We start from the raw sequence: 13,121 nt of genomic DNA on the forward strand, positions 1-13,121 counted from the left end.
TATTATTCTGCAACAATATCATCGAGTTAATTTATTAAAGATTTCTAAATTTATTCACCGAAATCTCTAAATAATTTATCTTCAATAAATTTTTGAAAGAAAAAAAAAATGGAAATTTAAACGGATAAAAGCCTTGCTCTATTTACTTAACTTATTAAACACATTATCTTTGTCTTTTTTTTTTTTTTTTTTTTTTTTTTTTCATTTTTACTACAACATCCTAATATATTCTTCTACTACTACTAAAAATGTTATTTCTTTTGTTAAAAGATTTTAAAAGACACAGTTTCCTTGTGTAAAACACTCACCTGTTTATCATTGTGATAAAAAGCTCAATTTATTTAATCTAGCTAGAAAAAAAAAAGAAAAATAAACACTAAGAGAATAAAGTTATAAAAAAAGGATCGAAATTAAGATGATATATAATAGTACGGTTTTATAGCAACTGTTTTTTTTTACCACCAGGCGAAATTTAAATATCCTAAACACCATCAATATTTTTATTTTAACAACAAATTCAATCATATTAGTCAAATAGAAATTAGTTAAAATGAATAAGTAGTGAGTAAATAAAAATTAAATCGAATTGTTACACTATAACGGTTGTGTTCAAAGTGAGTAACTTGTGAAATATATAAATATAGATTTAGATTTAAATACAAAGTGTTTTATTTTATTAACACCGTTCAAAGATTTAAAGAAAAAAAAAAGCATGACAAAAAGCAGGTAATTATAATATTGAATTATTATTGTTATTATTCGAAAGTAAATATATATACTATCCAAAGATTTAAATAATCTTATGTGTTTTAAGTAGGTTAATGAGTTAACATTACACTTAACTTAATATTATTATACATATTGCATATCATCATTTATTTCTCTCGAACCTTATATGTACATATATACTATGTATACATGTACAAGTATATAATTCTGTTGTTTACAATATTGTGCTACAATAGTACCAGCTTAAGACCACCAACAATCTTATCCTAATGTATTTTACTTATCTTAAATCTAATAATAAAACCATTACATTGCCATTATAATATAGATTCTTCAAACTTAATAGTCTGAAAAGTTTTTTAAAATTAATTCAATTAAACAAATAATCTTAATTGTTCTATTTATGTATGATGATAACGGTATAAAGTAAATACACATAAAAAATGCAATCATCTTGCAAAAATGGCAATGCAAAAGTATCACGTAGTGGAGTCTGTTGGTATTATATAGCTTATGTCGGCTAAAGATAATACATGACGCTTTAGATTAAATCGTCAGTAGCAATTTTTTTTATTTCTTTGAGTTCTGTGTGTATATGGATGTATGTTTGTAGTCTGCACCATTATCTTTCTCCTAATAACGTTTACTTTTCTCATCCCTCTCTTTTACTGACAGCTGGCTTTTCACCATTTCTTACTTTTTTACCCATGTAGTTGATATTGTCGATATACACATACAGAGTGGATGAAGATTCTTTATATTTAAATTTTAAAGCTTTTTTATCCCTAGTTACAAGAAATCAAATAGAAACAGTTTGTATTAGATGACGGAATTGTCCTTTATATAAATTTGCTTTTAGTAGACAGATTTCTTGTCTTTATTTATTTATTTATTTATTTAGGTATTTGTGTCAGTTAAAAGCATGATATTTTAAAATTAAAATAAATATAAACATAATCTTTATGCATACTTTTTTTTCAGGTATAATAAAAAAAGAACAATAAATAAAATAATATAATAAATCAAGTCAAAATTGATATTCATCATATTTATTCTGTCACGAAATAAAATATTTTCCATTATTCATATCAAAATAACGAAAAAATAAAAAATAGTGAATAAAATAAATTCCCGTGATATGATTGAATTTATAACGAAAAAAAAATTAAATTAAACATGATGTATCCGATATTTATGCTCTGTTAGACATTAATATTAATATTTATATTTAAATAAATCGATTTTATTTTATAATACTCTTAATGTATATGACTTTCCATGCAAAATTCAAATCAATGGAAAAAATTAATAAATATAGATTAAACATTCAGATAATATAACGTGATATAATAATAGAAGTAAAGATAACTTCAAATTGTGACGTGCATATAAGATATCATGTAAATATATATATATATATATACAAAATCTAGTCTACTTTACTACATATAGGCTTGATACGTGCCAAGTGTCACAAGAATATCAAAAGCATTAACTATGAAACTATAACTTTTTAAAAATTTAATTTATTTAAATATATAACGTAAGCGTTCAAAGCGTGCACTTTTGGATTTTCCAAATCTTTTTATTATTATTATTATCAAATTACTGTTTGTGGGTTTAAACGACTGTTGGTACGATATATATTAGAGAAAATACTTATGTATAAATATGAATCTGTTATGTTGATTGTACTTAACTGTGATAATTTTATGTGTGAATTGAATAACCATAGGTTAAATTTAAATAAATTATCATTATTATTTTAAATTCACTAGTTGCGGTATTATTTTGTGTCTTGTTTATCTCTTGCTTCCATATTTAAATTTTATAAAAAAATATACATACGTATTATAGATAATCCATATTAGAATATTTATATATTATGCATGTTATTGGTTTGAATATATAAAAATGGAAAAAAAAAAATATAAATAAAAGGAAACTTTTGATAAGCACCCAAGAGATGAAAATTTATATAAATTTATTTTTTGGTCGAATGCTCAACATGGATTGGATTTGGTAAAAATAAAAAAAAGTTTTTTTTAAGATAAATTTATGTATCGTAAATGGTAGATCGGTATTTAGTGATCTTCTAAAGGAGCATTTGTATAACTACATAAGATGGCAGATCGCCCCGTCGGGATATCAGGAAGTCTGTTGGCGTATCCGGGAACTGGTGATTCAATAAAACAGATAATACTGGATAGAACGAGAATAAGCGACAGCATTACAGAGTAGCTCACCCAGATCAGTTGGTTGGAAACAACCCAACCACCACAAAATAGTCTTGAGAAGTATAGTAGAACCGCCTACCAAAATAATATTATCCCATTTTTTAAGTTTTAACCAATTTCCACATACTACAGAAAATATCTATTCCGTTGGAATAATATACCATGAAAACTTGTATCATTATACAACATATGTAGTCTTACATATTATTCAAATACATATCATTGAAATCGTTTTAATTTATGTTTTTATTTTGTTTTTTTTTTCTTCTTTCATAACCGAATAATAATAATCATGAAAGTATTATTAGCAACAAATTTTGGTGCTCATCTCGGCTGATTCTGCTGACTGTTCATTGCCAGCTTAACGGAGCTGAATAAAAAGTTATGATTTTCAAAAAGTACCAGTAAAAGCTTGATTTGTTGGATAATCTATGTCTCGATAAGAAGTTTCTTTTCATATATTTTTATTATTATATACTATTCTCTTTGGTTTTATAACAGACGATTAAATAGTATATATGTAATTAAAGGAAAACCGGAATATGATTATGTATACAGTACTCTTTAAAACTAGGTTAGTGACAATTAGTTAATATTGATTTTTGCTAGTGAATTTCTTAGTCACTTTGGAAGGTAATTTGTATTGCAAGAGCGCAAAGTTAACAATATCCGACAAGCTACATTATATATATATATAGTTACACTATACATGACATAAGTTGATAGCTAATTATATAAACTAAACGGCTCGTGCATTCTTCTCATTTGTAATTATATTAATGCACTATAAGCAGGAGTAAATGCTTTAACCTGCGTAGTATTAGCTTGTCTGGTGTTGTTTACTTTAAATACATTTTACATATACATCATTTTCTTTATCACTACCTGTTAATGTCAAGTTTGAGAGTTTAAATAACTTATTTATTCTGATGAAATTTAATTTAAATAAGTTTAGTGAGCAAGTGAATACAATAATGCAAAATAAAAAATAAATAAAAACCAATAAAGTAAATGAAAAATTCAATAGATTAGAATTTAATAGTGGGTAAGAATAGAAAGAAAAAAGGTAGAATGAATAAAAAAATGGTAACGATGTTTTCAACGAGTTCGGTTAAGATGGAAGATCGATTAAGATTAAGAGACCTTAAAGTTTTCTTTCGAAATTGGGTGGTCTTTAAATAAAATAAATAATTTAATTTTCAATCACAAAAAAAATAAAAAATAAAATACCAAAATGATTATAGGTATTTTATCTACTTTCTCTCTTATTTATCAGTATATTAAAAAAATGACAAATAAAAACTACATGTTCTTATAATAATAAATAATAATTAGACCTATTAAATTATTATTATTATTATTATCAACACAAACACTATAACAGGATAGCCAGGTGTACTTGGCACGACCAATCGAAACAACCACAGAACTGCAGAATTATCTATGTCGCGGTCAAATTGCGGTTTTGTGTCCATTAATTCGATGTTATCCTAAGGGGCTTTAAATAATTAATCCCACAACTCTTGTATCAATAAAACTACTACTACGCCATTAAACAATACAGGTGAGACTATTCTCTTATTGTAAAATAAGTATATACAGTACGTATAAACATATTGAAAGCTATTATTTCAATATATCTAAACTGCTATTGATTGATGATTATTGATATAATAATATTTGATTTATTTCAGCGTCAATATACAGTTATAGAGTTTATGTATTTTATATATAATGGAATCGCGAATAGAATATACGATGAGTCAGAAGATTTTATGCAGATTCTTATCATCACTGAATAATCTTGAATCTCGCGACAGCACTAATTAGTCATGCTTAAGATTTACTTACATTCTCCTCTCCTACAGTATATTATACATATATGGTTGAATTGAAATAATATTTATTAGCTAATTTAACAGATATCATAATAATTTGATGTACACGAAATTTTAATTTATTATTTATTTTACACAATTATACTTATTATCATGATATAAGTATTAAGTAAATATAAATAATGTTTTTATAATTATAAATTATTCAGTATTATATACTATTGTAATTTAATAATAATCTATAAATTATATAATCAGATACATATTAAATTATCTTAACTTATTTTACAATCGAAAAATTACGATATTTTGGCCAACAATCTTACTTTTCATTCATTCAATTTACACTACGATTATATACAGTTTATTATTGTTATTTAATCACGGCTTTTATTGTAAATAATTATTACCAATATTACAATAATTACAAAAGAAATTTTAAAAATATCGAAGACTGTTTTGTTTGGTAACTATTGATGAGTTTGTAATATCTGTCGAAAGTAACTTTTTTTCTTTTTTATCACACAGATTGCATATTTTAAAATAAAAAATTTTTTTTATTTTTAACGAAATTGAAATAAATAACATGCAACTAAATCATTCATTTACATTATTTTCGTTGTTTACTTATGTTGACCGAATATTTATAAAACTTATTGATTGATGCATAAAAAAATGACGGATAAACTTAAAGAGCCATTGGTAATTCGAAATCATTTTACAAGTTAAAAGTAAAAACACTAAATAAGCATAAAAATTTAAAAAACTGTTAAATGACATAAAAAGATAAAAAATGTGATTAATTGGAAAATAAATTCGACAGATATTTTATTATTTAATTTAAAATACAATATTTACTAATTTGAATAAATTTACTAGGATTTCACGTTAAAAATTTGAATTATTTGATATGTTAGTAAATTCACGTATCAAACAATACTAAAATTATTTAAATTACTCAATAACCATCTTACTATTATTATTATTATTATTATTATTATTATTATTATTATTATTATTATTATTATTATTATTATTATTATTATCATTTTTTTAAATCAATTAATAAAGCCATAAATAAAAGTTAAAATTTAGTTATTTTTAACTATATATCGTGTCAAATTATACGAGTGTCACTATTTATAATGATTAAAAATTATTTTGTTTCGATTTTAATAAAGATGACATGGATCATAATAATATTGTTATCTAAAATACGTTTGCTTTCATGATACAACGCTTACTTTTTTAGCCACTCGTTCAGGATTTATATATTTTTAAACTTTTGACAATATTTATTTAAATTTTTAGAGTGAAAAAAAAAATCAGCAATTTTTTAAACAATTTTAAGTTTCATAAAAAGTTAGTTATCTTGATAAATTAACTTTGTATAAATGACCATTGTTATATAATAAGAAAGGAATGATTGATGATGGCTGGTATTGTCTATAACTTTTAGCTTTCGGCATGTCCTACAATATGTTAATTCAGTTGATTGATTATTTTTATTTAATTCTCATATTAATCAAGAAGTAATACGCAAATCTAGTCCGTCATTATTTTTCAAATATTTATTGAAATTTAATTATTTTTGTATATCAAAATGATTATAAATTAATAAAAATAAAATCTCTTTATAATATTAAAAGCTTAATTTTATTGTAATTTTTTTTTCTTACAATTAATTTTTTCCTTTATTTATAGAAAAAAAAATTTTTAACAATTAAAAAAACAAAAGTTGTCCATTTGAACGGCTGTTAAAAGGTAGATGACATCTATGTGCCAAATAGTTTCAGGAGTCACCACTAAGCGGCGGATGAGCGCACAAACTTTTCCTCCTCTGACACATGTCATCAACCTTTGAACAGTTGTTCAAATGAACAATTTTTCAATTTTTTTTTTTTTCATTCAAACAATCACTGTTAATTTATGAGTAAATCATAAAAATTATATTAGTCTATTTTTTTTATTTAAACAATCACCGTTAACATGTGCAGAAATTGTATTATAAACTGCCGAGTATTATGGCATAGTTTGTTAACGGTGATTTACTCTGAGCCTGGGCAGATCTACTTACGTAGGTATGCGACAAATATCATGATATTCGTGATATTTGTTGTGGATTTATCTATCGAGGGCCAATGGCTAGAACATACGCACTTCCGATATTTGTCACGTGTCGGTGGAAAAACGTACGGACTTCCGGCGAGTTCTTCGGTTTACTGAGGGTAAAATGACTGCTGTAACGGGGAATAGAAGTGCGTATTTTACTGCCGTAATACAGTAATGTATTAATCAAGAATTATAATAAACATAAAATCGTTGATAAAGGGCAGTGTTGAAATACGTCTGTTTTATGGTCACCTACAAAGTCTTGATGTAATCATTAATATAACAAGAATAAGGTAAGTGGATCTTAAGTCTGAACTAGTACCATGTTGCATTGCTGCTGGATTTTCCCCTGTAACAAAAATAAACAAACAATTTAGTTATAATTTTGTTGTTGTTGTTGTTGTTGTTGTTGTTGTACTTCTCTGAAATGTAATTCGGAATAAAGGTATTTCGATAAATTTTATCAAATACAAGGATTTCTTCAAAAGAGATTTTTCATTCTAACTGATGGAAATATGAGAGCCGATGTATAGTAGACAAAAGTACATGGATTTTGTAAATATACCTATATAGGAATGAATATTCGCGTATAAATCAAAACGAATTATAATATTTTTTTATCTTTTTAGTTTAATATTTTTATACGATATGTAATTTTATTATACATTTAGGATTATCCAAACTTTCTCGCTTATATATATAAAGAACGACACTAGTTAAGGAGATGAATGTTCTCGGATCGTTCTAAAGCTACTTCCGAATGCGGCATTCCGACCCGACCACTGTGCTGGTGATAACGTCACTGACGATTGTTTATGTCGTATGCCAAGAGCGTGGAAATCGACCTTCATGTAAATATATGTGCTTATGTATGTGTGTTTGTGTGATTATATAAATTTTTGTTTTTTACAGGCAAAAATTTTAAAAATTAAAGTGGTGGATGCGATAATTTTCTTAAACCATAAAAAAGTTATAGATAGTTAACCAAATAAACAGTTTATTTACATATTCATTTTAAGTTAACACATAATACATTATCATGTTAATTAATTGAGGACTTTGGTAATTTCATTAATATTAAAAAAAATAAATTACAACGCAATGTTTTTCTGTAACATTAATATAATTACTCATATAATAAAAATTTTATTTAATATTATATCGTCATTGTCATCAGTAGTGTATAAAGCAACTAACTGTAACAAAAAAAATTTTGAAAATGGTTGATCCTGAGAGTTAAATCCCAAAAATTTCCAGTAATTCCCGGCTCGCGGAGCTCAAAAATTTCATTATTATTATTATTATTTTGAGCCTTCAAATAGATATATATATTTTTTTTTATTTATTTATTATTTTTTGGCCATGGAGTGTAGGCTCCTTGCGGCCATCACGGATACAATTATTTAATAATCAAAAATATATATATACTACTTGTTTTCTTACAATAGAGACTAGTGATAATCTTACTTAGATTTTCTCTTATTTTTATAATGGACCCTACATTTATATACTTTAATACACAAATATGCTGTATAGATTGTGTATATGTGCAGAGCCAGGAAAGATCAAGTTGGCAAGGAGCCAACGGACCCGCCGCGATTACGATTGTTTATTGCCCGTGATAACGATCAACTTTTGCCGAATGACTAGTACGGAGTAAGTTTCACAGGCGCGTATTGGACCACGACCGGGTCAACACCGATGAGCATCTTTCCACAACATTGACGAATAAAACTATTGCAAGAGAAATCAGGAGTAGTGTAAGCAGGGAACTCGATCGCCGATACAAGCGCTTTCAATACTTTAAACTGTAGTTCATCCATCCACCACCAGAAGAAGTAATACGCAAACCTAGTCCATTATTATTTTTCAAATATTTATAGAAATTAAAATAAAAATTAATTTTTTTTATAATATTAAAAGCTATCTATATATTTCTCAATTTATCTATAAATTATCTTATTGAGAAGGATAATTGTATAAGTTTAGCAATGAGCAATCAGTAGCATGTGTTTTATTTTTTTTTCTTATCAAGGATTGAATTTTATAGAATTAGATAAATAATGATATTAAGAACTGTCCCACCATAGGTATTGATATTTTATCAATAATTACTAGTATAAAAAAAAAACTTTTCATTATTTTATAGAATCTATAAAAAAATGTTTAAACATTTACATGGCACACAAGAAAGTTGAATTTTCAATTTTATTGTAATTATTTTTTTTTTTTCTTTTAATTAAGTAATTTGTTTTTATTCATTGAAACCGATAGACTTTCAATCGGAATTCATTGTTTTCAATCGGAGTTTTTAATCAGGGTGTCCATTACTTACGTAGGTATGCGACAGATATGTGTGATATTTGTTGTGGATCTCTATCGAGGGCCGATGGCTAGAAAATACGCACTTCTTATATTCCTCATGAGCGGGCTAGACAAACATACGGACTCATTCCGGCGAGTTTCTAGGTTTACTTACTGTAAGTAAGCGACCGCTACCATGGGGAATAAAAGTGCGTATTTTACTGCCATAATACATACAGTAATGTATTAAAACCTTGAGTGAACAAAAAGTATTATTTTAAATTATCATTAACTGAAAAATAAAAAGTTTTGTTCAGACAATTAAATTAAAACGTTTATAAATTTAAAAAATTAAAACAAAAAAATAATGAAATTTACTCTCATTATTTATATAGTATAAATTTATCTTCTATCAAAAATTTTACTATTTAGTATACATCACCAGCAATTACTCTTACATGAATTGTTAACTCATTATCATATATTTCCATAAAAACTTAATATTTTAATAACCATGTTGTTATTGTATTTTACTATTACTGTAATAAAAAAAACAATTATTTATATGAATAATCCCAATAGCCCATAAAATTTCCGATTTTTATGAAATTTTCCTTATTTTGATAAAATATTTTTTATATTTATATATATTATAATTTGCCTTAAGCAAACGTCATTTTTCACAAGCTATATATATATATATAGTGATAGGTCACGTGCAAAAAAGACTGTATGCAAATTGAACTGTCAAGTACCCTTGGGAGATCCCTTGTATTCTCTATTATACATAGCAGCCCAGTGCTTGTGCTAACTGCGTCTCACGAGACGAAAAGAGAGCTTTTGCAAAACTTTTCACGCTTTCTTCTATACTATATACACTGCAATGCAGTATAGTGTGTGTATCTGTATATGAGAATTCAAGAAAAAAAAAATTAGTTTGCTTCTTGGCACTATATATATTTTAAAAATAAAGATAATAAAATACAACTGAATGGTTCAGATTTTAAAAAAATCTATATGAAAGCCTATAAAAGCTTAAGATTTTTTTTTTTTTGTTGAAAACTTTTTTTCATTGTATACTACAGCTACATTATTGAGTAATACGATATAGACGTAGTGACAAAAAAAAAAAAAAAAATATTAAGTGTGAAAGAGAATAGTCGAATTTCCAGAAAGTTAGGAAAAGTTGAGGCTACGATTATTAATGGGTAGGGCGTGACATCCTCACGGAATAACCCACATAACCTCCACTTTCCTGTTTCAACTCGTTTTTTATTTTTTTTTTTTTTTACTTTTCTCTAGCAGTAGCAGGATATGTGAGTTGTACTTTGTCGCTCGTTATTTTTGTCTTTTTTTTCTTCATCTACATATATACTCGTTATTATTTTTCTACTCGTTGTCTTTGTAGGCATTAAGTTGGCCAAGAAGCTCCTCATTTTTATGAACGAGCTCCTACAAGTTTTATCCTAGTAATTTTCTCATCTATCAGTCACACTATTTTTATTTTACTTTTTTTTTTTTTTTTACTGCATTCTTATGTTAAAAGTTGTACCGATGTCATTTGAATGCACTGAGAGTTTTTTTTTTACAGTATATTTTTATGTTGTTATGATTATTTTTTTCTTTTCTTTCGTAACCTAAATAGCTAAAGTCAAGGGTTGACTAATCATAAAATTGAAAAATACTCAGCAAATTTTTTCAACTCTTTGTTTGAGATAATATCAAAAAGTATTATATATGTATTATTATTTTAATAATTATTAATGTATACATATCATCTTAATTGAAAGTTATATATAATTTACCTGAATCTTATAATTTAGTTCTATATTAATTAAACCATGAGAAGTTTATTAACATAGTTTGAAGTAAAGAGCTTTTACTATTACTATACGTTATTATGCGCTCAAGGAATTATCTGCTTGAGTACATTCTATTTTTTTTTCTACTTTTCTTTTTTTAACTTAGTAATCAAGTATACTACATCAATTACTTGATCCAATTTAACGGTTATACACTCATGTAATAATATTTCAGTGAAATATAATGAATTCCATCTTAAGCCTTATTTATTATACGAGTTATAGAAAAGTATTTGTGTGATGATTATCATTATAAAATAATAGGAAAGTAAAACACACCACTTGAATAATAATATTATGGGTGAATTATTATTTAACTTTTAGAAATAAAGAGAGCTATTACGATAATCAAAGATTATAACTTAATAACAATGGGAGTTAATAAACTGAATTATTGAATTTAAAAAAACAGTTAACTTATTAATATAATAAAAGTTATCTCAAATTAAGTCATCAAAACTATAAAATTTACATTATGCTTACCGGGATTAGAATATATGATTTATAAAACTTTAATAAATATGAAGAGAAAAAATATTTTTGCTGGAAGTGATACTCAAAAAGTTTGAATAATAATTTTTCATTGATTCTCAAATAAAAAAAATTAAAAATAAAAAAAAAAAAAAAGCAAAAGCATAAAGTTATTTATAAAGTATAGATAAGAGAAGTAGAGAGTGCAAGCAGATGAACTTTGAGGCTCAAGGCTATATAGTAAAAGATGAATTAATGGTACAGTAGTAACAGAAGTGAGTAGATAAAAAATAGCTTGTGGGATTCCCAACCTTACGAAAAGATAACAATAATAATTATAGTTAATTTATGCATATTTCAGCAAAACAGTTATAATTTAGTAATATATCTATATATAATAAATTCAGCTTTAAATTACAAATACTATCACAGTATAAGTAGACAACAATGATAACTTTTGTATTATAAATAAAACTATTAAACTTTAATAAAAAGGTACTCAAATACCTATCTTAACACATTTTAATGAAATTATACCAAAGCCCATTTACATAAAAGAAATACCATTGATTTTACTCTATGGATGAGTTAAACTTAAAAATTTTTCTTTCTTTGCTATTTATATCCCCCTTTAACTTTTATCAGAAACGATAAAGCTAACGTTTAGTACTTCTTATCGATGGAAATAGTATACTTACACACGATTTCGGGGATATACCAAAGTTTTACGACTTGTGCCGATGGCACTATGGTTAAACACTTTTGTTTTAACAAAAAACAAAAATAATAAAGATGATTAAATGGTAAAAATAAATAAATAATTATGATTTTATTATTATTATCATTAACTAATATCTTTTATATTGCACACCTCGAATTTTAATTTGTATAGAATCAATATAAGGTGGGCCGGGCAATATGACTTTTGTAAATATAATTGAGAATTATTTTGAATTTCTTTCGTTAAACTTTTTCAAAAATCGAGTGTCAGTCGAAAAATGTTAATGACTTTTGTTTCATGATAAAAACTATTAAATTTTTTTTTTCTTTTTTTGTATCAAATAATCATGTGAAATATCATTTTTTTCAACGGCAACTGAAAATTTTTTCTATTTACTTTGATTATCATTAAAAAAAAAAAAAAGATTTAGCGTGTTTGAGTCCTCGAAAACTCAGTATTTCTTTAAGTACACCGTTTTGCCCGGCCCTCCCTTATATATAATTACGTTTGTACTACTTGATTACTTTCGTATTTGCGGCCCTCAGGAAACAAAAGCTTCAGGACCGATAAAATTATTAAATACATAAATAAGTAAATTTTTTTTTTCATTACTATTGTTTTTGTTGTTAAAAAATTGAATCCGCAAGATACTTAAAACTGAACTAAGTGATATTAATTAAATATCAATGTCCAAAGCAGTAATTATAGTTAATACTAAAATATATATAAAATAATATGAAAGATCGATTGTATAATAGTAGCTCTTTTAAACACCAACAATAACAAAAAAAACAACCACAGCAATAATATCTATTACAACATCATAAATATTTATCATTTTTTCGAT

General features: G+C 25.4%; 1 protein-coding gene across 1 annotated transcript in view; it reads right to left on the minus strand.

Moving 5' to 3' along the window:
* Window positions 1–5,683: 5,683 nt before the first annotated feature.
* Window positions 5,684–13,121, minus strand: part of LOC130670573 (peroxidasin-like) — a 42,572-nt gene continuing 35,134 nt past the window's right edge. Inside the window, exon 8 of the mRNA XM_057473991.1 lies at window positions 5,684–7,265. Coding sequence (XP_057329974.1) covers window positions 7,165–7,265 — 101 coding nt within the window. The 3' untranslated portion in view covers window positions 5,684–7,164. The remainder of the gene's footprint in view (window positions 7,266–13,121) is intronic.

This window comes from Microplitis mediator, chromosome 1 (assembly GCF_029852145.1).
Source record: "Microplitis mediator isolate UGA2020A chromosome 1, iyMicMedi2.1, whole genome shotgun sequence".
Taxonomy (NCBI): Eukaryota; Metazoa; Arthropoda; class Insecta; order Hymenoptera; family Braconidae; genus Microplitis; species Microplitis mediator.